Source organism: Ornithodoros turicata, chromosome 9 (genome assembly GCF_037126465.1).
Source record: "Ornithodoros turicata isolate Travis chromosome 9, ASM3712646v1, whole genome shotgun sequence".
Lineage (NCBI taxonomy): Eukaryota > Metazoa > Arthropoda > Arachnida > Ixodida > Argasidae > Ornithodoros > Ornithodoros turicata.
In genome coordinates, this window is record NC_088209.1 from 4,714,134 (window position 1) to 4,739,056 (window position 24,923).

Here is a 24,923-nt window from a genome sequence, read left to right on the forward strand (position 1 = left end):
TTGCCTTATTGTTCATTGTGTTTATGAAATAACTCATGAGTGACCGCAGTAAACAAACAAGGAGGAAGAACATCGAAGTATTGTGTCCATATCGGTGGTGGCGGTGGCGGTGCTGGTGAAAGGGTCGCCGTTGTCGGCCTCACAGAGGTGGGCAACGTCACGAATAACGCCCTGGGGGAATGTGCGTCCTGGGCCGACTACATAGGGAACTGTGCCGACATATGTCTGAAAGCGTCTGAGGAAAACCCAGGAAAAACCCCAGACAGCACAGCCAGCACCGGGATTCGAACCCGGTGTCCATATCAATTTGCGAGTGCTTCAACTCCCCCCAATCAGTAACGCAATGTATGCATGCTTTTTTTTTTCGGTGGACAGGTGTTTGCTACAAACACGTTCTAGTCCATAAGCTCTAAAAGAGCATAGGCTATCATCTTGCCTGTCGTACATCACATGAGTTCATGACTGCTTTGTCAGTGTAAGAACAGCATCACGTGGGGACATGCCAATGTCTTCACTGGAGGCTTCTCTGCAGAGGCATCCCTATCATCATTGACCCCGCAAGCATGTGAAGAAAAACATTAGACCTTTTCTGTGCACTCCATCTTTGTCACCCTTTCTCAATTTCTCATTATAAATTTTCCATGTTTTCCCTCATACCCAGTCCAATTGCAGTCATTGGTGCGTGCTAAGGACTTTTGCCGTCTGCTACTATTTTACTGTGGCTCACATCTTTGCAAGTTGTCGGTGATTCACTCAGGAGATGATCTACATCCTCTGCCAAGAAGAGATAATATGGTCATGACTAAATGTCTTCCCTATACTCTTTATATCAAAACATGTTTCCTCATGGCTGTCATGGATGTTGATAGCGTGCCGGGTCAAACCTAGACACATTACCTCGAAGTTAGTACACTGTCTCCTGAATGACAGCTCGTTTGTATATGTCCGCTCATGCTTCTCCACATGCTAAGCAGAAGCTCTGTAATTCCCTCAGAATTGGAACTACACCAGTAAAGGTGGCTACAAATATGCTGCACCCACGGGTTTAGGGCAGCACATGCACGGGACTTTGCCGCAGGTACAAGCTTTTTCTTAACCATCTATTAAAAGATCCTCTTGTGGGCTACATAGCCCATAAGCATTTCGAAGCATGGCAATAGCAATTGGTTATTATAAGTAACTACAACCTAGTTCTTGTTACCTTTTACGACGTGTGCCTTTTACGTCATTGTTGTAGATAGAATTATTGTACCAGAAAATTCAAGTACGCATAGCTTGTGTGATTTCTAATACCAGTCTATATTCTGCAACAGGGCCGTGAGTTCTGATAATCCAACTTGTGTCACGCACGACAGTGAGTCTGCAACCTTTCTGGTAAGTGTAGATGAGATCACTTGAACATTAATTGGCTCGAGTAACCGGAGAACCTTGTCAACAGCAAATACAAGGTGTCATTCGAATCTGTGCGAACATAACAGGCTATGAATACACACCTACCAGCTCCCGTGGCATAGTTGTTAAGATGATTGCTTTTCACGCCGAGACTGGGAGGTGATACGGGTTCGGTTCCTGTCACCGGCTGTGCTGTCTGAGGTTTTCCCCTGGGTTTTCCGAAGACTTTCCAGACGAATGTCAGCACAGTTCCCCTTGAAGTCGGCCCAGGACGCACACTAACCCCCTGCCCCCCACTCCTTCCTGCTGTCCTGTCTCCATCTGTGCATGTCTATACGCCGCTCATAGCCACAGTTGCGTCGTGGCGCTAACACAAAATAAAAACAATACACACCTTGGCTGCGCTGGCCCCACTGAAAAGGATTACGCCAAACAGCAAGGCGTTCCCTGCAGCCATCTTGTTCACCTCTGGCTGGCTCTACCAAGATAATGTGTGTTCACTTGGGCACTCAGCTCTTGCGGTGAGAAGTGTGCCGCGAACATCTGTGCCCACTTTGTGCGATGCACCATAAGTCCTGCATTTCTCGAACAGTTCTAATAGTGGAGCTCCGAATATGACGTACTTCTTGTGGTCTGGTGAAGCAGAGGGCGCAACACTAAAAATTAGAAGAATATGAGTACGTATTTAGCATCTGCGAACTTGTATCAGCAGGCTATGTACCATTCAAAACTGTTGTCTTCAGATTCCCAGAAGACTCATCAGCTGGTTCCACCAGTGGTGAAGATATTGTCATATCATGCACCTGCAAGGAATGCAGAAGTTAAAATTTTAAACAAAACAACCGTTTGTCCCACCTGTGAGCATAAGGGTGTATGGACAATAGGCGTTGAAATCACCACTGGAGAAAGGTTGAGAGGTGTTGATGGTAAATCATTCATTTGCATGCTTTTACTTCCGATTTCCACTTTCTTGTCAGTCAGGATGGAAGCCTGTGCCGCTGATATAAATAAAGAATACGGTCAGTATCTAGCACACAATTTATCTCATACTTACTTTTCTCTAGCGTGAGCTCAGGGCTCCCCTGTTCATTAAGGTGGTTTTGTATACAACTGGAGTCAATCATTCCGTTTGGTACATTACGTAACGTAGGCATCACAAAAATCAATTTGAATTTGAAATTTACATATGTATTATTCCTGTGTATCGGTGTATCGGTGCACTGGTGTTCGCATCGTCACACGTCGCAAGGAGAAACTCTGGTGTCGGGATTGCGGTTCGTTTGAGACCTTTTATACCGTCCGGTGCTACCACTTCGTACGACTCATAAGAGAAATGGGTTGAGCAAATACGGCATGAATTTCTCGGGCGGACCTAACAACAACAGGATCTAGTATTGGAGACGGAGAATAGGATAGCACCATGCCGAAGTTCCACGAATTCAGGCCCAAGGATGAAACCTTCGAGGATTATCTGGAACGTTTCCAGAATTACGTTAGCCTCAACGCTGTTAAGACGGAAAGCATGGCGACAACGTTTCTGAGCTTCCTATGTACGACGACCTACGAAGCACTGAATAATTTGTTGGTGCGAGACCGTCCAGCAAGTAAGACATTTCAGGAATTAACGACGGTTCTGAAGAGACATTTTTCACCGTGAAAGTCTCTCATAGCTGAACGTACAAAGTTTCACCGGCGATATCAATAAGAAGGTAAAAGTTTTGGGGAAGTTTGCTGTTGCTTTGAAGAAGCTTGCAATTACCTGCGATTTTGAGTTGTTTTTTGACGAGTGTCTACGAGACTGGTTTCTCGCTGGATGACGACTTCATGATACTCAGCAGCCCTTGCTTGAACTAGATGGAAGTTGCAAGTTTGAAGGCGTGTACAAGGTGGCCCTCGCTAAGGAACTTGCTATGCGACAGTGTAACCTGTTTCGACGTCAGACTGACCCGAACTGACGGCGTGAGGAGGCATTCTTCGATCTGTTGTGAAGCATGCAAGAGTGAAGGGATGTGATGCCTGCCATGTATTGAAGGCATCATTGTGAGGGTAGAGGGGCATTGAACGATTGTGAGGCTCGCCATGAGTTGAAGGCGTGTAACGGTGACGATCACTGAGGCCTTAGACGGTTGTGAGGCTTTCCATGAGATGAAGGCACAAGAGGGTGAAGGGCCGTGAGACCTTGAATGGTTGTGGCGCACACTATGAGTTGAGGTCATGTAAGAGTAAGTAAGGGGCCATGAGGACTTACTTAGCTCTGAGGTTGTGAAGCTCGTGGCTGGTAGATGCAGCGACTTCTAGAGAGGGTGAGGAATGATGAGGGACAGTACCGGTGTGGCCTGGCCGGTGAGCGAGATTGAAGGGTCGCGTGCATATGTGAAGAGGTGATTTTCGCTGAAGTCGCACTGAAATGCCCATCTATTTCATATGGGGATTTCCATGTTGAACTCCATTATCATCTCTGTTCTTCTCTGGACCTCATCCCTTTGTGTTTCCATCATCTCATCATGTGTTTGAACTTTCTGTATTAAGTGTACGGGGGTAGCCAGTTTGACTTCGTCGAAACTCACGTCCCCATTTTTCTTTAGATCACTTCAGATCACGTCACATCATATGGGGGCGATAAGGAGACGTAAAGACATCACGACACCGAAGTCGCAACTTTCAACCTTTACTGTTGCATTTGTTACAATAGGCAGTTTAAGCAAACTGTTGGTAATGTCATCGGGCATACCGTCTCCAATCGCATCGGTTCGACGCAATCAACGTTATCAACGGCTCTAATGAGATGCACCGCAAACAAGCATACAAGATATCCATGCATAATATAAAAACCCCGAGACTATATATTATGCATCATCTTCACCAGCCCGCTTGCTTCCTAGCCATTTTTTCATTAAGATATCCATCTTTCCTTCTTCCCCTCGATCACCCGGACCACCCTCACGCTTTTTCGGGGCTTCTTGTTTTTGTGTCATGGTCATGGTCATAGGTGACTTAGCGCAACTTTCCCTCAACTTGCTTATGCTGTATGTTTCTTTCACATGCCTGACGTCTGAATCATATGCCCATCTATGTTGATACTGCACGTCTATGCCGTAGGCGTATTCATATGTCGACGTCCAATAGAAGCCGTCCCTGTTCGACCAGAGGAACACAACGCAGAAGCTGGTAAAGGTTCATATCTGAATACTGCAGCACGACTGACGGTTCTGACAGGACGGAAGGTAGAAGAGATTCGTCAAGGACACCTGCAAACTCATAACTTCTAGGATATTGACAGACGTCTTTCATATATAACCAGAAAACACAAGTACGACACGTGCCACCAAAGGAAGACATTGTTCTTTGTCGGCTTGAATGAAGTGTGTCTAGTGACATATGCTGGTGTTTTCTGATTGGACATCAAGCACATCTGTCAATATATCATATTGGCTCAGAGCCTCCGGGTATCCCTCTCCTAACTGTTCCAACCTTCCGTCCTGTCAGAACCGTCAGTTGTGTTGCAGTATTCAGATATGAACATTCCTGTTGGATATACCTTCGGCTCCCGAGTTTTGCTTCAATTTGCTTTCCACTTTTCGGCGTTAACTAAATTAGGTTGAAAGAAATTGGACAGAAAATCGTGGTGTTTCTCATGAAAAGCCTATATGTTTCAAATAGTAAGGAATAATTGACGTGGAAATGGCGTTCTCAGCTTAGCTGACACAAAAATGAACTCAAGAAATAGGTCGAGGGGGGAATCTATTTATTTTCACAGGAAAAGTCAACCAGAAACGACGGCTTGCAATTCCATATTAAACAATTCCTTAGTGCGTATTTCTGTGGTATATAGTTAAGAGTAATGCGATGTGACGTCAGAGGTCTTCCACCGTCCCACACACGATATCGCAGGGTGCTGAGGAGACTGGTATCACGCAGGTAGTGGAGAAGCGCCGCGGTTACACCAGCGCTCGTGCGCAAAGTTGTGTTCCGAAACAGATGGAGTATCCGAGGCAGGTCAGGCGAGACTTGAGCTTGTCGCGGAAGGACTTGGAACGGCGGCAGTCGAGATGAAGGTGACGAATATGTGCCTCAACTTTGCAGGTAGAACATAAGGGTGTGGCTTGCTCGTCCATTTTGAAGAGCAGTGACGGAGTGCGGGCGACGTTGAGGTGGAGCCGATGTATGACAGATTCTTCCCTCCTTGAGACACGACCGCAGATAATGTAGTCCATCGTTGGGTCAATGGACCTCAAGGATGGGTTGGTCCTGGCAGCATCCTTGGCAAACAGCTTTACGTTGACAGTAAGGAAGCGGCGTCGCTGCAGTTGGCAGGCGGATGTCGAGATGTGTAGCACACCAACCAGCTATAACGCATGGGCACGTTTCGCAGCGGCGTCAGCGCGAGTATTGCCGGGGACGCCGACATGGCTCGGAATCCACTACAACCACACACTGTGGCTCGAGGACAGGAACTCATTGTATATTACGAGGATCAGGGAATGCACGTTGCAGACTATCCTGATAGAGTAAGCTATCAGGATAGCTAGGGCCGCTTTGCTGTCAGTGAGTACCCTCCAGGCACTATGCGGAAAAGCAGACATATGCTTCTAGGCGGCAAGAACAGCAAACAGTTCAGTTTCTACAAATGACGACGTTTCATAGGGAAGCAGAGACACATGCTCCAAGTCGTCGCTAGGGACATCGCACGCCGCCGTCTACGAACCTTGCCGCACTGACCCGTCAGTGTACACCTCCCCCAAGCCGCACAATGTACTGAAAGTCGAGTGCAATAGGGGTGGACGGGTAGGTGGAAGGGCTTAACAACAACTTTATTTTGAGAAGGAGAGTGAGGACGTTCATTGCCAGAGGCGATACTCTACCCCATTGCTGGTGGGGATGTGGGGTATGAAATACTGAGCCCCTTCACAATAACGATTGGAGTCCGATGGTGTCCAGAAATGTCAAAAGGGCTTTGAGCGCTGATCGTTGCTGGGCTGGATTGGGCAAGGGACCAAGCAATTTCGAAAGGAAGAAGGGGCGAGAGTCCAGCTGACGCATAAACTCGGAGAGTGCGGTTCGGGAAGGTTGGTAGTGAAGGCAATGAAGAAGAATGTGCTCCAGATCCTCTAGACCACCACAGTGGCAGCAGGTGGGAGAGTCAACTTGTCTCAAGCGGTAACGCCACTGAACTGTAAAGGCCACATCGAGTCGCATTCGGTGGATTAATGCAGCATCTTGACGAGAGGTGTTTCGTGGCATGCGGAAAGCGAGCGTTGGATCAACTCTGCTCAACATAGATGTGTATGTGTGTGTGGGGGGGTAGAGAATGTCGGTTGTCCATTGGCGGGAAGCCATCGGTGTCACGAGGCGTCGCAAAATGGAACGACGTTCTCCTCTCAACAGAACCATACTGGTCCGTTTCCGATACGAGAGTGCTGCTTCTGCGGCGTTGTCGGCCTGCTCATTTCCCACGACACCACAATGGGCTGGGACCCACTGGAGAACTAGGCTGTGACCTGCAGCGTAGACAGTTTGGTAACACTAACACATCTGTGACCAGGGGTGCGGATGGGCCTCGTATGCCGGAATTTTCAATAGCTTGAAGTGCAGATTTGGAGTCTGTGAAGACTGCCCATTCACGCGGGGCAAAGTCAGCGATGTGTTGTAGAAAGAAAAGGATGGCATAGGCAAAGGATGATCGTCCTTGCACTACGCCTTCGGATGGTGGAAGGGCTTGAACACACTCGTGAAACAAAAGAACATTGATAAGACACATACCGTAAACTCCTATTGCACTCGACTTTCAGTACACTGTTCTGCTTGGGTCCGTTCTATGGCTATGGAAGGCATGAATGTATTCCAGGGTAAGTTGACATGCAGCGACAGGAGGTATGCTGTTTTTGTCAGCAATGCAGGGGACAGACTCATGTACGATGGGCTGATTCAGCACATAGGTCGAGGATTAATGCGTTGCTTTCAATTTTGTGACTTATGTTCAGACGTTTAGGCGTTACGCCTTCGTCCTACCATTACATCGGAGACCCTCTTAACGTAAAACCTGAGGTTCATGATAAAAAATTAAGAAACAATCGGTATATTAGGAAGTCTCATTTGTAGGCTGCACTGCCTGTGAGTGTTTACCCAGCCGGTACTAACAGCGCATTGCACTATAATTTGTTTGTACATTTCCTTTGCAGCCTGCGAGTTGCACCTGTGAGTTATGCCCTATACAGCCCGCTACAGTTAGCACTGGAAAATTCCGCATATTTTCGCAAATATTTCTGCTGTCACCACATTATGCCAACCAACAGTTAGACAACCCAAGGTGTTCAGGAAGGAGGAGCTACAAATAAATAAATAAAATGATAGCTTACTATATTCGAAGGAATGCTTGCTTCAACACGGCAAGAAGTAGGAGCATCGTCATCGGTCATTGTTCTTGTTGATGGCACGACCAGCCTGCCTTCGTGAATCGCTACCATTGCTTGTGTGCGAAGAAGAAGGAGTAGAAGCAGGACCAATAGCCTTCGCGTGTCACCGCAGGATGCGCAGAACATGTAATAGAATATGGAGAAAAATAAGAGGAAGAGGAACCAGGAACCGTATAAGATTTCAGGTGAGTGGATGATCCGTTCTGCGCCACAATTAGGACCAATCCCCCTCTTTTAAATGCGATAGCACATCTTTAACGAACTTTTGTGCCTCCGTGGAACGTAGCGTAAGTGGAGAGGGGCCCTTTCATTCTCGCGTTGCGCTATCTTCCCGTCGTTTGTTTGTTTACCGCTCGCCTCAGTTGATCAGAAACATTTCGGAGGGCGGAGATTTAGCAGATTGATTTCCTTACTACAGCGGTTTCGCACAATAAGCCAAACACCTGATTCCTTTTAAGTGACTGGCAACCTTATGTAGGTCTTTGATTCGACGACTTCCTTTTGTTCTTGGAAAGTAACAGATGACAAGCCGATGTAAAAAATCCGCGGTTGTATGTAGTACAACAACAACAATTGTACAATACAACAATACCGACTGTTAGGAGCAACTTTTATTTAAAACAAGACTTTCGTTCAGAGCAAGAACTGAAGACCTCCCAGACGACGATGAATCGTCCAAGCGATCGTGTGCGGTGACACAGCACAAACGTTCAGGTTAATGGCGTTCCGAATAAATAGCCAGTTTTAGCAGATCGGAAGGAACGCTTCGGATAACATGGTACGACAATCGCCTAGCTGATTCCTTTCAACTGGCTTACATCTTGTTGATGATCTTTGATTTGACAGCTTCCTTTATCTTATCGTTTCCGTGTAGAACGTTGCCGATCTGCTAAAACTCCCCAAGCAGCACAATGTACTGAAAGTCGAGTGCAATAGGGGCGGGCGGTATGTGTCCTATCAATGTTCTTTAGTTTCACGAGTCTGTTCAAGGCCTTTCACCTACCCGTCCACCCCTATTGCACTCGACTTTCAGTACATTTTGCTGCTTGGGTCCCTAAAGTAGTTTTAGTGCATGCGAAAGTGCTTACGATAACAGTTCCGGAAACCTGATAAGCCAATCTCCGTCTGTCAGAGAATGACATCACATTGCTAAGCTTGGATTTGATTACTTTCTTTATCATATCGTTTTCGTTGACTTGTTCCGATGTACTAGCCAATAGACCTCCCCGTGCTATGTAAACATTGCAGCGACTGAAGCGTCACAGTGGTGGGCGTCGGTTCGCACTTGCAGCGCTTGTCCCAGCGCTGTACTTGGTGATCTCACGTGATCATACCCTCACGTGAACGCGGCGCCGCATTCTCTTTGGTTCAGGGAGCCTATCGCCTGGAGACAGCGATGGGAAAGTTCACCGAAGCTCAACTTCGCCAAGCGCTGTTTTCCAATGAGTCGCAGCCTGGAGAGGAGGGGAAAACAGCGCTGTTTTCCAGTGCTCTGGAGCAAAGCGCTGCATGTCGGAACGGGCCTTAAGGCTTGTAACCCTTTCCCCCCTTGTTTGGCCTGTCAATGTAACCTCCTTTCCTCGCAGCTTTGTGTTCAAACTAGAGCCGTCAAAAAAAGCGGAGCAAAGGGCTCATTTCCACGGATTTTCGGCGAATTTATTTCGGCAATTACCATTGCATTACGAGTGTGATTATGTGCTATACCTGTGCTGAGTAAAATGACCACGGGGAACCCATTTCCGAAAAGAAAAATTTACCCAAGCAGCACACAATATTGGGCCCATATTGACTGGTCATTGGCGATACGGGTCCAATATGGGGCCCGTTTCGCCAAGATTTCCCCCATATCGACTGAATCTGGGAAATATGGGCCCCATATTGCCCAGTTTGAGCCAATATTGGGAAAATCCTGGCAATATGGGCCCCATATTGTCAGTGTACACCCAATATTCACTGAAAATACAGAAAATGGTACGTACCCGCGTTGTACAATCCCTTTGTGTGAATAAACATATACCCCACCCCCACCCCCACCTCGTGTTGTACAAATGCCCAAGCAACACGGCAAGATAGGACGTTGAAGCGTGCGAAATGCCCAATTCAGTACGTCGTTACATCCAACAACTTCCCGCTGATGATACACATTGTTCGAAACAGTCAACGTACGTGGCAATCCCATTGTAACTTTCACTAGAACTCGACAACTTAACTTTCCACGTTCTGGAAGCAGCCGCCATCTCGCTTCGCGATGCCAATGTCAATCGGTCGAGCCGACTGAGAGCGAGCGGGTCGTTTGAACGACATCACGCGTCCTACAACTAATGCGCATGCGCGACAGTCTGATCGGACGTTTCATACGGGCTAAAATGTCGCTGGTTCCTGTAATGATAAAGGAAGTTGCCTTCGTTTATTGCTGCCGGTCTGCAATACGCAGACTGCGTTACCATAAAATTGTACCGGAAATACTTTTGCGGTAAAGGTTTCCAAATATACGTATATTGATTGAAATATATTGAAATGTATTGAACTATATTGTAAACAGTATTGATTACTTCACCGCATAGCTCTGCGCCAACCATGGCCACGAACGATAGGAACTATACGAACGAAGGAAGGAGAGGGCGTATGCCTTTTTGTGTCAATTATCGCAGTATAGCCAAATTGACACAAAAAGGTGTACGCCCCCCTCTCTCCTCGAATCAGAAGCGACAACCTTATCATTAGCGGCAATGATTGGCGCAGGGCTTGCTATGCGGTGAATTTATGTTTTTAGAGTGTAACGGCGTTCCGTAGGACACTGCGATATGTCGGCGTCCTGATACAAGCAGGGACGCCATTTAGACAGGGTGGTTACGCGGCCAGGCGAACATCCTCATGGAAAGCGGATGTAACTGCTGGACGACTGATGACACAAATTCGTTACTTACATTTTTAGTTACATGGTTCCAGGAAAATGTAAGAGCAGCAGTTCAGGAGACAGTCTTTAATTCAACCCACGCCCTATAAAACAAAGAAAAAAGAAAAGCAGTCGGAAACGTTCACGTGCTTAGAGATATAGATCCGTGAGATCTTCTGTACAAATGATTGTTCTCTCCCAACGATGACATTGCTGCTGTACAGCAGTGGCCCTCAGGCAACTTGCTTACGCTGAATGCAGCTAAAAAAATTATCATAGCTTATAAAAAAAAAGCTAAAATAAGTGATTACATGTACATCCTTCAGTCTTCGGCAATAAAGCGAGAAAGCGTCGTTCGCGACCTGGGCGTCTTTTTGGATCCCCCCCCCCAATCTTTGTCTTTTAATTTCCATGTGGAAAATATAACATCTGTTGCCATGAGAAAGCTCGTCCTCATTGCGCAGATTCCGAAGCCATTTTCGGATCCTTCTTGTTTACTTCGCCTGTACCACACTCTCGTATTACCTCACTTAGAATCTGCCTCTACTTCAATCGAACTCAGTTAAAGCTTGACGACGGCAAATGATCGAAAATGTTCAACGGCGATTTATTCGAATATTTTACGACAGGTACATCGGAATCAGCACGACTATAATCATTTGCTTAATAAACTTAATTGCTTAATTTGCTTAATTGGAACATCGTTCCTTAGTCGTAGGTGTCACGATTTTATTTTTCTATATAACGTAATCCATTCTAGATTTGATTGCACAGCACTTCTTTCCCTCGTCCCCTTTTAACGCCCCATGCAGCTAAGAGGCTTAGATTTGCACACGCATTTCATGTCGATAGGCACTGTGGTAGCTGCTCTTTATCACATGTTATGGCTAATTTTAATAGCTCTCGTGAGTGCGATTTGGACATTTTTGTGAACTTTAAATCTTTTATTTCTGCATTTGCAACTCTAGTATGATTTTCTCTTGACTTTAATATGTTGTGACTGCTCACTTACCACTGTTTCATACTCTCTATTTCTGTACTTGAGTATCTCCTATGTCCTAGATGTGCAACTATTACCTTTACTAGTTTCCATTATGTTGTTGATTGTGTTTCAATTTGGGGTGCACCATCACCAAGGCAACTGCTGTTCATGGGCACCATACAAATACCAATAAATAAATAAATAAGAATAAAACGGGCAGAAACGACATGACCTCCGGCCTGTCTGAGCCGGAGAACAGTCTATCTGACCACCAGATAAGCGCCTACTCCAATTAGGTCCATGGCTAGGAGATATGTGGCCCTCCCACGCGAGCGTCCGTCACTCCGGAGGGTGTATACATGGTTTCAGTAGCAAAATTTAGCGATGCATATCTCAAAGTATGTGCTCATTTCGGGACATTTGAAAGAGCGTCGATGTAAATAATGGTTGCTCCAATCTACTTACGAAGTTATTTCATGAATTTTAGACAATTAGTCGTCCATTATTCTATTATAAAAACTCTATACTATTATAAAAATTTCCGAAAAGGATAAAAAGCGCCATGTATATTTTGTACCGACTGTGGCGCCAAATATTTCTTTTGGCAAATGCACATTTCGAGAGAAAGTTAGTTCACAGCAATGCGTGCAGCAGTGGCGACCTCTCCCCGCATACTGCAGATGTTGGGACGCGGAAGACAGGGACTGAAGGAAGCACACAAACACAAGCGTCACTCGCAACTAATATGTATTGCAGGCAAAAGAATGCTTTTAAAACACAACCGGTAGGCGACACGTGCCGGGTTATAAGCCTCAAACCGTGCTGATAGACGCTCGGCAGCCAGTAGATAGTAAGGACGTCTAAGGATGTAAGGACCTCTCCCCGCCACTCCTCGCGCGCAGGGACATCAGGTCAGCGGAGCGCTTTCTATTGGCTGTCAAAAATCGTCTGCTATGGAAAGTGAAGGCCAAGACAGCGGCACAGAATGCAACTGCAAAAAGAAAGAAAGCGAAAAAGAATGCACGGGGCTCACTATTCGACAGAAGGCATGACGTCACAGACTGAAAGACAAGGGAAGCACCCTTTCTCACCTGCGAGATTGAAAGTTCTCTTGTGCACCGAGATTGCGCACTGCACTCCTCTCTTTGTGCGAATATGTATCCCAGGACAATCATAATCCGGCCTCCCAACCAGTGTTTCCAGGTCACTTAGGCGGAAATTCAGGGGTTCAGCGTCAGATAATTCAGTAGAATTCAGTAGATGTACTAAAAACAAGGGCAACCGCTCCACGGCGACCTAACCAGTGGGCCATATGATAAATAAACACGGAACTATCACGATATGTACACTGTAAAAAAATACTGTGATTTCTACGGGCGTTTAGTAGTATGTGACGACGGCGTGTTACCGTAATCACAAATACTGCGAAAACTACGTAAAACGGTGGCGCCATCATCATGCGCCGGCCAAAAACTTCAATGCGGAGGCAAGGCCAAGCCAAGTACGGGGCATTGCCGTCATTCGCAAACGCCGGAAGCGGAACATCGTGCGCGGACGATGGTTGACGAAGGACGACGAAGCGGTTGTTGTAAATCTCGCGAATGCATGTAGTTAGGTAAGCACATTTCTGTTCGCACATCCTGTTCTTCGCGATTTGAGCGTGGTGCACCGTATGCCTGGTTTTGTTCAACTTGACACCAGTAAATCGTGGCTCGCGTTTGTTGTGAAGTGTCTCCCTAGTTCTGTGTGTACGTCCTGGCTCGTAGGGTGATCAAGGCGCTCTTGTTGTAATGTATCGTTGCGGAAGGTGCCCATGTGTTTTTAACACTCTGATGGGCTAGTTGACCACCGTAGAGGTGTACATGAAGCGAGCAGAATACCGTGCTGTCATGCATTATGTGTGTACACGACGGCGACCTATGCAAAACTCGGATGTCACATTTTGGGACGTTACAACAACACACCAGGGCGGTCGCCTCGATTTGCTCTCCGAAACCACGAAGGTATGTCACGTCCATTCGTGCTCGCGTCAGTTCACTACGAATATAGAGATAATGTCACATATGAAGCAGCACATACGAAAGGGTCATGATCAGATGTCCTTATAAACGCTGCCAGAAGAAGTTCCGTGCCGTCTCCGCGTTTTGTGTGCACCTTCTTGTTCTTTCTTTGAAAAGAATAAAACTGAGTCTAATTTCCTTTCTCTTTGAAGTGTTTTCATGCCAGAACTGACTGATGGGTGCACATGGTTCCTTCGTATGTTCTTCCTTCGAAAAAATAAACCATTAGTATAACTGCATGTCAAATGCCCTGCTCCCTGTAACAGTTTCCTTTCTCTTTGCAGTGTTTTGATGCCATTGCTGACTGATGGGTGCACATGGTTCCTTCGTATGTTCTTCTTTTGAACAAAATAGACGGTGAGTATAATTGCATGTCAATTGCCCGGCTCCCTGTAACAGTTCTCTTTCTCTTTGCAGGGTTTTCATGCCAGAGGTGACTGGCGCATTTTCATCACTATGTACATAGAAAATAAATCTCAATGTGACAAACATCACAATGTGTTGCGCATGGTCATTGCTTAAACTGCTCTCATTGCCACGACTATATGTAGAAAAAAAAGAGGGGCTCCAGGGACGAGCACAGCACGATAAGGGTACACGGCATATGTCAGTTAAAATTACTGGCCAATGCAGTTTTTTAACGACCACAGCACAGTAATGCTACACGGCGTATCCCTGTTAAAATTATTGGCCAATGCAGTATTTTTTCACGGGCACAACTTGTACGGGGCCACCGTAAAAATAACGGCCAATGTTTGGCAGCCAACTTTCCTTGCATTTGCCCGTTTTTTTTACGGTGAAATTTTTTACAGTGTAGGCGATGGAATAAGTAAAGTACACTTGTAACATGGTGTGCACAGTAAGGACTTAGATGGGTAGAAATCCAGCGAACCGGTATAGAGATGTAGGAAGGGAGTTGCCTCAGGACAGAAGCGGCTTCTGTTCTGTCACTCACGCGCTCGAATGCGGCAAGTAGAGGAGGTTTACAACGAAGCTTCCTAACGACGGTAACATAAGCTCGTCGGAACTTGTCTTCTTGTTTGCTATGTGACCGGGTGTCCTGTGGAATATGCATACTTGTGCAATCTGTTTGCTATGAATTTATTTTACTTGGGCAGCTACTGGCTTTGTTAAAGGTGACTGCTTGCAGATGCCACCTAACGCGTATACCGCTCACTATGTCAAATGTACATGATTTTCTCGCTCGTACGCGGACTACGATGCAACCGGACAGTGCCAGCAAACGTGAATTGGAGTTCGCTATGTAAAACCACGCTTCAGTCAAAAAATTCAGTAGATTTAAGCGCGTTTTGATCTTTTTTCAATATTTCAGTAGACCGGCTCGAAGTCCAGTAGATGTACTGAAATTTCAGCAGACATGGCAACACTGCTCTCGACATGTATTTTTTTCCGAGTCCTTCCATGCTTTTATTATACATCCATTCCTATGTACCTCTAACACGTGGCTGACGTTTACAGGGCATCACCGCATGGACAAAGCTCTTCGTCGGCTCCTTTTTCTTAGCGTACTTCGTGGTCATCATTATCAAGTCTTCCAGAAACGAACCAGAAAAACGAGGACATATCGTGGACACAAGCGGCTGCCAAATCCCAAACTTCTTGCCTTTCAGCCGAACGGTGCTGAGGTCTTACGCGCCGGTCCCGGGCTTCGAGTGCGATGCCAAACCATCTTTCATTCGGCAAGATGGAAACATCCTCTTCATAGACCACAACACTCTAAAAACCTTCTACAACGCCAGTAAGGAACAGATTCGATGCACCTATCGCCACATCATACGCGCCGCCAACTCTAGCATCCCTGACTTGAGCACCACCGTTAGTCGAAAGCGTATGCTCCACTTCGGGAAGCCCACAAATGCAGAATACATCAAAGTAGAATGCTCACGTGGGATGACGCATTTCCACAGCGAGCTTTTCCTGCTGCCTGTTTTAAGACCAGAGATTCACGTTCACGATAAGAGCGGTCAACGAATGAATGTCGTTATCTTGGGGTTGGACAGCGTATCTCGCCTCAATTCTTTGCGACATCTTCGACGGACACGGAAGTTTATCTTTGAAAACTTCCCCCAACCCATTGAGCTGCTTGGCTTCAACAAAGTGGGTGACAACTCCTTTCCGAACCAGATAGCCTTGTTAACAGGAGGAACAGACGAAGAAGGTTGCCCTGAAGGCTTTTACGACGACTACAAGTTGATCTGGTACCAGTACGCTAATCTCGGATACAGGACAATGTTTATGGAAGAGACACCTTATTACGGCTTGTTCAGTTATTACTGCCGCGGCTTCTTCAGACAGCCCACAGACTACTACCCTCGGCCTTTCACCATAGTCGTCGACAGCTCGAAGAATTCAAGCGGGGAATCGTGTGTCGGGGCTAAAGTGCAAACCGAAATGTACCTGAATTACACGTGCTCTCTCTTGCAATTATTGGGAAATCGACCATCGTTCACCTACACCTGGATATCGGACGTCTCGCACGACGATTTCAACTCTGTCGGCTACGCGGACGAGGCCTTTCGTAAGACGTTCGAAACGTTGCATCGTACTGGGGTTGCGAACAAATCTCTCATAATATTGATCAGCGATCACGGCTTGCGGTACGGCCACATTCGAAGAACTATGACAGGCAGGTACGAAGACCGCTTGCCACTCTGCATCCTGCTTTTCCCTCACCAGTTTCGTGACAAGTATGCTGACGCAATGAGGAACTTGCTCGTCAATCAACGAAGGTTGACAACGCCCTTCGACATACACGCAACTTTAACGGAACTTGTCAATTTTTCGTACCCTTTGCGGAGTGAATTCCGCACAACATACGGACTCAGCCTCCTGCACGAGGTTCCAGAAAGGAGGACCTGCGCTGACGCCCATATTTCACCACACTGGTGTTCCTGTCACGAAGCGACCAGAGCGAGTCTTCGCAGTGACTTGTCCAAACGTATGGCATTGTTTTTGACGGAGACAATAAATTCGCGGCTGGAGGAGCGCATGCCAGGAATGTGCAGACGTCTTCAAGCGGCTGATATCCTGGATGTTCAACAGCTCTTTCTGACAGTCGCTGAGAGGGACACATCGTACTTTTGGGTGACTGTCTTTTGCGTACCATGCGATGGAATCTTCGAAGGAACAGTTTCGGTGAATAAGGTGGGGAATATGAGCGTCGATAAAGTGAGCCGCCTCAATCGATACGGCGATAGGCAATTCTGCGTTACCCACCATTCGCTGGAGCCATTTTGTTGTTGCAAGCCGCCCAAGTCTCAGAGCCGACGAACCGATCGAACACAAGGATGAGCTGCGAGCGTAGATGTTCAGATATCTGGGCTTCAAGTCTCGCAGTTCCTCTGTACTTGCGCGAACATAGCGTGAACTGTAGATTAGCGTGCTTCAGAAACCTTGCAGTAATGTTGCGTTCTCGAAATGCACTGCTGGTAAGTTATGACTGTATATAACATATGCAAATCGCGACACATATTGTTGATATGGTTAAAAAGAGGTACCTTTCTAAAAATGAAGTTTGTGCCACTCATTTTTAGTCATGCCGCTCGCCTGTTCCTAAACACGTAGGCTATAGTAGTTTTATAAAAAAAAATCTACCAGAGCAAAATAGATGCCGTTTTAGCAAGTGGGCTACGCGGGCCATGCAGACATCTTGTGGTACAATGTATCAACTGTTGGACAAATAACTAGCTCAAATTCATTATGTAACTTATTCATTAGATGTTTTCTGGGAAACGAGGGATGGCGGAACTGAAGTCAGCTATTGTTCAAATCCGTCGTCAGTATTGGACACCCTAAGAAGCGATCGTACTTCGAGATACAATTAAGTTTCGCTATGCAAATGAGTCTAAACCAAAGCTACGCAGTGCTCGAGCGCAGAAAGAGCGACAGGCAATCCCGGTGAGAGGTCACGTGCTTTGGAGCGATGGAGCTGATTGGATCTGACACCGACCACTTAAGGTTTAGACATGCGTTTCAAAAAGGAGCGTTCGGGCGCCGCCGAGCGGGGCCTGTCACTCATAGCCGAGCCACCATCCAAAAAGAAAACGCGCTTCGCTGTCGTTGCTGCATCAAGATCATACCGACACTTCCAGCTCTCTTCCTCCATATCTGCATTGTGAAGCATGTTATCTCTCTTAACATTGTTCTGAAGCGTTTCAGCTGGAATCATCAATCGTTGGAACGACAGACGTGACATGATAGCAGAAAGAACGGCAGAAGAGGCGAGACACACGTTTACCTACCGACGACCAACACACGGTCACACACAAGTCGTATTTATTTTCGTCGGTTCAGTGGTTTGCACAAATTCCCAGCTCATCGTTAACAGCTCAGTCCCCGAACAACTATTGGTGGTAAAGAATTTACTCACGCGGTAGCACCAAACACACACACACAAATGACAAAAGATCCCAGCGCGGTATCCGCCAAAAGGAAGCCACTTCCACCCATCCAAGCGCTCCGATTGGCTGGATGAAAAAGCGTTCGTGGAGCAGCGCTGCGGAGATGCAGCACGCAGCGGTTCTCGAAAACCCCCTGGAAACGCCGCGCGACAGCTGCCTCGCGGTCTCAGAGCGCGCGGCGCCGCCTCAAGAAGCGCATGTGTGAATCCAGCTTTATGGTGAAGACTGCGTCGTTGCTGCGCTTGAAACGCGCGTAGGTCTAGTGCCTTCTCATTTGCGTAGCGAAATCTTACATTTTATATCTCAGAGTACGTGCGTTTCACAGGGTGTTTAATATGGACGGTTGATTTGAATAATGACTGCCTCTAATTCTGCTATATCGCATTTCCCATAAAACATCTAATGAATGTTATATAATTCGTCGTCTAGTGGTTACAAAACGCTCTCATACAGGGTGTCCTTCTGGCCGTATAACCCACCTGCTAAAGCGGCATCTATTTTGCTCCGCTTGATTTGTTAATAAAAATCCCCTATAAGGAATAAGAAAAACACCCTGTATAACATTGGGTGACGGATACGGTCAAGGAAGCGCTACCACAAGGGAACTTTCATCCCATGGAGGAAGGAAATGCAGGAGCGGCCCTTCAAATGTTTTTGCATTGGGACAGTGCTAGCGTTCACATTGCATTCTGGGATTAGACTGTCTACCACGTGCCCACTCACGTGACCCCAAGGGCACGCGCATGCCAGTTGTCAAAGCAGACGACGGGAACTGTGATGAATGCGCGCGTTAATCTTCGCGCGCACGTTCATCGCGCATTCTCAGTTATTTAGCCCGGGGATTTTCCTGAAACACACTGTATATTTGTTAAACAAATATGTACTGAATATTTTCCCCAACATGCATTGCTTGTGTCCTCTCCACCCCCACCCCCTGTCCCCCACTCCTTCTGCTGTCCTCTCTCCATCTGTCCACATCTGCACGCCGCTCATAGCCACAGTTGCTTCGCGGCGCTAGCACGGAATTTAAAAAAAAATCTTGCTCGTGTGCTGTCGTTCGTACGTCACTTTATAAGTACAGGAGCTCGACAGACCGAAGCAAGAGTGGACTCGGTTTTTGCACACTTCCGGTTCCCGTTGGTTCGCAGAGCAGCATGAAGGTGACGATTAATGCGTAGTCATCTTCGGATTGTTATTGTCTTCAGAAATACATGCCTATATTCCTTACGATTTATTTATTTCGCTCGTAAAAGATACCACACGTACAAAACTTCGTGAATAACGTGAGTCAGATCTGAATCCGACACTGTTCAGGCGCTATCAGAATATTCCCGCGTAGGTCCATGCGGATTCTGGACGCCGCTTTCCTAAATTTGGCTCAACATATCGCTTGAACCAAACCGGGTGAACGTGCTGATACTTGGTCGCTAACCGGGATTCCTTTGACAATCGTTGAAAATATTTCAAGTGCACGTGCAATAGATATTAAGTATCATGACGACAGAGATCCTGGATCACGCTGTCCCGCCAAGTCACGAGTTATTAAATTATTTATTGACATTCCCCAAAGGGCATTACAGGGGGGCAGGCACGTAGAACTGGTACCTACAATGATCGAATTGTCATTATGATTATTATATTTATCGTATCTCTGACCGTTATCGACGGAATCCCGCAAAACATCTTTTCCCGATTATAGCAGCAGCAGAAACGGAAATACATTCAAGCAATTGTCCGGGGAACGAGTAACCGGGATCCCCTAGGAAGAGTTTCCTGGATCCTCTCGAGCCACATTATTTCGAGGTTTCTTTGCATGGCCAGTAGAACCTGCGATGAAGTGAACTGATGACAGGACGATCAGTCCTGGCCCCACAACTGGTTTGTTTGCCCGGTACTCGTTGATTGGTATTCGAAAGCTGTATCGATATAAACCTTTGTGTTACTTGCTTACCTTTGTGTTACCGTACTCCTCATAAAAAGTACTTAACTAATATATTATCACTGTTTGATCTCAAAGAGCATAGCTACCTTTATAATCATCGCGCCCAGAATATTTGGCACATCCTTCGCTGTAGTACCAGATGTCGTGAACGGAGTGTTGCATATATATTACCTGATGTCTTGAACGTCCCATTATTATTACTGATCCGTTAACAGTGTCAAAGGAAGATATTCATCTTGCATACATTTAGTTTACATGGCACGGATGCTTTTTGTGGTGCTTAAACCAACTGTAAAGTGAAATATGACCCACCTGTTTCTGTGTGCGACCTGGTAGTGTTTGCCTGTGTCATGCTGCTCACAGAGTCTAAGCACTTAAAGCACGTTAATTATTACACATTACTACATTACACATTATTAGAGTGACTAAATCGGACGGTAGGTAGCGCCCCGCAACAGCTAAAAGAGTCGTCATGGGGGCATTCCCGTCACGTGATACCTAAGTACGCGTATATATACTAGACGAAAGGGGTTCGAACAACCGCGAATCTATGTAGGTGAAATGAAAAATGAAACACAGACTACGAAGGTACTGGAACTAAGAAAAAGGGAGGATTATTTATTTATATTTAAAATATACTTGGTGTAATAAGTGCTGTCTACGTTACGGCGGTATCTCCGTCTTCGTCAGGAGAAAAATATGTCAGTGATACACAGAGCTTATAAAGGCTTGTATAGTGACTTCATCGGGAAAGGAAAAAATTTCGCCACCTGGCGGTTGTCAACGGGTCACGTTCGAGAATGTTGTCTTGGCAGGTTCAAGTGTGAGGTCACCGTTCTTGGGAGAGTGGCTTTGTCCACATTGTGTCACCCCGTCAGCTGGAAAGGGATTGGGAAAAGTGTCTTATCTATGAAGTTAGACCTCTTACTGTTGATAGGATGCCGGGGTCGTCGTTAATAATCGATTTGTCAATTGGTTAATGGTCAGCTGGTGTTTTTGCACGAAAAGTTTGCAATTTCTAGCGCATGGCTTTAGCGTAATTTTTCTGGCAATAACTGTCACAAGAGACACATGTAATTCTTCTTAAAGGCTACCTCCCAGACATCAAACCAATATCCCCCGCTGGCACAGCTAAACTGCACAGCTCCTGCAGTCCCTCCGGACTGCAGTCACGTAAAGCAGGCTTTAGTTTTGTAAAGTAGGCTCCACCTCGTGCATGGAAGCATCAGGTGAAGCCGGGTTTCGGGAGGCGTCGTTCACATACGAAAAAAAAAAAAAAAAAGCAGTCACATATTGGGTGTTCGATTCGCGAATCGAATTGGAGTGGTTTATATTAGATTCGAATTCGAGAACTCGAATATTGTTACAACCCTACTTGTCATGAAAGAAATGACACCTGGTATCAGCTACCGACCACGTGCGCAGCACGATGGAATGTAGTCGTCTGCCCATGCGTACATCGTAGTTCTTCTCAAGTGTCTGCCTCAGACAGATACTTTGATCAACAACCACTGTCTTGCTATTTTCGTTCATGGCCTCGTCCTTTGAGTTATCGGCGCATGTTTTCTGATGGTTTTGGGTCCTTCGGTTGGTCACATTGATGACGTCGTGCTAACCCAGACAATGCAAAGATTACCTCTGAGAGTGTTTTCGATCCGTCAATGTGATATCCGGTGTGGTCAACAGCGCTCAAGTATAGTGACCTAGAATAGCGTTTATTCACTGACGTCTCCCCGTCGCCATACTGTAGTTCCCTCCAAGTTATGTTTCCGCATTCGTTCGCTGCCATACTCTTTTTGGATGACTGTTACGGTCGAAAACATAGAAATTTCAAAATGGAGCAAGATTTTTTTTTCTTTTTTTTTTTTTACGTGCACGCTCTCTCTCAAACTTTCTTTGGAATGACCCCCTGCAATTCTGGAATTATGTAAGCCGACGTAAGAAACGTGTAGATTCTGTCAAAATTAATTACACTCCTTCACAACCGGACACATCGGACACATGTTCCCTTGCCTTTCCTGTTGACACTGCTCCTGATATCATTTCGTACGAGGGAGTTGTTTCACTTCTTAATATTAAAACTAAGACATCCTGTGGGCCTGACAATATCCCAAATATCTGCCTCAGAAGATATGCTGAATCGTTGGCGCGTTTCTTGTGCACAATCTTTGCCCGTTCGGTTAATACTGGAGCAGTATTAGAGGAATGACTCGCTGCCACGCGTTGTGCCTGTCTTCAAAAAAGGAGTCCTCATGTCGCCAGACAACTATCGGCCAATCTCGTTGACATGTAGCTTTTGGAAACTTTTAGAGCATGTATTAGCCAATTTCATTGTTAAATGTCTGGACGAAAACAGCGTCTTGTCGTCCTGAGAACATCGTTTTCGTAAGGGGTTTTCTCCAATCACTCAGCTGCTTGGTGTTCTCTATGACTTTGCTTAGTTATTGATAAAGGCGGGAAAGTTGATGTTTTGTTTCTTGATTTTAGCAAGGCGTTCGATAAACTACCCCATAACAAACTGATTGCTAAGTTACTTAACATAGGTTTACCTCAGTGGATTATTAACGGGATACATGCCTACTTGCCAAACAGGTCGCAGATGGTATATATTTGTGGCACCCATTCTTATAGTTCACCTGTTACTTCGGGAGTTCCACAGGGCAGTGTTATTGGACCTTTATTATTTTTTATTTATATCAATGATATTGTTGATGTTGTCAGCACCGGAGTTCAAATAAGTGTGTTTCTGTGTCGATTGTGTGTTATATAGCAAGCGTATTCCCATGATGAACAAGTTCTGCTGAGTCATAGTCTAGCTGGCATCTCCGATTGGTGTGACAGATGCGGTATGAGGCTCAATTGAGATAAGATTGTTCTTCTCCTAATCACGACCAAAAGGCAACCAATTCAATTCAGTTATTTTATTGGGGATGTTCTACCAGAGGAGATGAAAGAATTCAAACACTTCGGCGTGAACTTTACAGCTGATTTAAGATGATCTCTTCACATAACTTAACTTGCTCTGCCACCATGCGTAAACTGGGATATCTGAAAAAGAAACTTGGAAAAGCCCGGCCTGATGTCAAGATATTGACTTTTAAATCCATCGTAAGGTCAAAGTTCGAGTACACCAGTATCGTCTGGGACCCGCATACTAAAGTTGATATAAATAAACTCGAAGCACCACAAAGCTGCGCGTTTTATTCTTCGTGCATACAGTAGACGAGACTATATATAACTGTTCTTATGAGTGAAAACAATATTATACCGTTGAAGACAAGAAGAAAAATTGCACGACTGAAGTTCCTGTTTGAGACACCGAGAAGTAACTTTAGATTACAGTGCTTTCCGTATCTAGAACGCCTCCAACCACGATATACGCGCCATCTTCACCCCTTTTCCTGTAAAACAATATTCGTTCGTACTTCAACGTTTAAGAATTCGTTTTTCTCCGTACTGTTCCTGAGAGGAATTCGTTGCCTGTCGGCATTGTTCGGAGCGAAAGTATTACAGTATTCAAAGACCTTGTCGATGACATTTACACTGGTTGAGATTGTTATTCCTATAAGAGTGTTCTCTTTTGTGTGTGCGCGTGTGAACTTGTTTGTTGATTCTTTTCCCTTGTTTACACTGTGTATCCCCTACTGCTTCGGCCACTGCGTTTCTCGCAGGATTTCTAAATAAATAAATAAACAAATAAATTACTTGGATACAAGTCACACAGCACAATAACATTGAAACATCAACTATATGATGAGTGCGATATTGGTTACGGTTTGTATGGAGCCTACGATATGGCGGCCGATGGCAGCACATCTCCCTGCAAGCGACAGTGGCGATCTCCTGCGGATGACGTCATGTGAATAAACCCTATAGCCTAGTGTAGCGACCAGAGGAGTAGAGTGGCTCACGGAATGCTGAAAGCAGCGATGGCGCTGCCGTAGTTCGCCATTTAGGACTTGCGTTGCAGATGTACGGCAGGCATTACTCGTGTACGGCGACGCGCTCACTGGAATTATATAGAATGGTAGAATGGAAAGCTCAGCGGTGCTATGCACCGGTGCGGCTGAACGAAGGGACTTACGAGAGCTTCGCTCGTGAAACTCATCAAGGTTCAATGCGCGGAAATGACTGAAAGGAAGGACCCTAATTTGTTGGGCTAAATGCTGTTACATATAAACACAAAAATGTGCAGAAACGCAAAAAAAACATCAATAATGCAGTACTTGGAATATACATGGAAATATGTAACCATATGGTTCCATGTATATTGACGTATTACTTGTACATCCATGCATATTGCATATGGTTCCATTATGCCCATGTATATCGGATATACAAGTGGAACCATATGCAATATAGATATACATGGAATCATATACAAGGGTCACAGGAAATGTGATGTCTCCTTTTGCGGCCATCCTTGCCTGTATAGCTTTTGTAAAAGAATATTGCTTTGTTTCCACAAGCTTCATCACGACACCACAGGCAGGCAAGCAATCCGCCTACAGAATGGAGCCTTTGCGCGTCCTCTGATGTTGTTCACCTTAACATCAAGCAGAAGCTTTGAAAGTACGTGCACTTGCCATTTCACTGCAGCTTCTTCCAAGATAAAGAACACTGCCTTTTCAACGTTTATTTCCTTAGTCGTGGCGTTAAATACGCAGAATATGAACGCTACTCCGTTCAGATTCGGAAATTCGTGTTGCGTCCACTTCGTCGACGGAGGCTGTAGCTGGTAAAGGCCGGCAACAGTTACGGAAGGCTTGCTACACGCGACGCTAGCCGAACACGTACCAGAGTAGAATATACTAAGT

General features: G+C 45.9%; 1 protein-coding gene and 1 long non-coding RNA gene across 2 annotated transcripts; one reads left to right on the forward strand and one right to left on the reverse strand.

Annotated features, from left to right (window-relative positions):
* Positions 1-2,256: 2,256 nt before the first annotated feature.
* On the reverse strand, positions 2,257-15,698 carry LOC135369222 (uncharacterized). The gene is made up of 3 exons (XR_010414983.1): positions 15,650-15,698; positions 7,749-7,899; positions 2,257-2,390 (listed from the first exon to the last, which is right to left on the reverse strand). It is a non-coding gene; the product is annotated as an uncharacterized LOC135369222 (long non-coding RNA).
* LOC135369221 (uncharacterized) lies at positions 7,816-17,251 on the forward strand. The gene is made up of 2 exons (XM_064602844.1): positions 7,816-7,990; positions 15,223-17,251. The coding sequence occupies exons 1-2, from the start codon at positions 7,820-7,822 to the stop codon at positions 17,053-17,055; spliced, it is 2,004 nt and encodes a 667-aa protein (XP_064458914.1). The 5' UTR covers positions 7,816-7,819; the 3' UTR covers positions 17,056-17,251.
* The last annotated feature ends 7,672 nt before the right edge of the window (positions 17,252-24,923 follow it).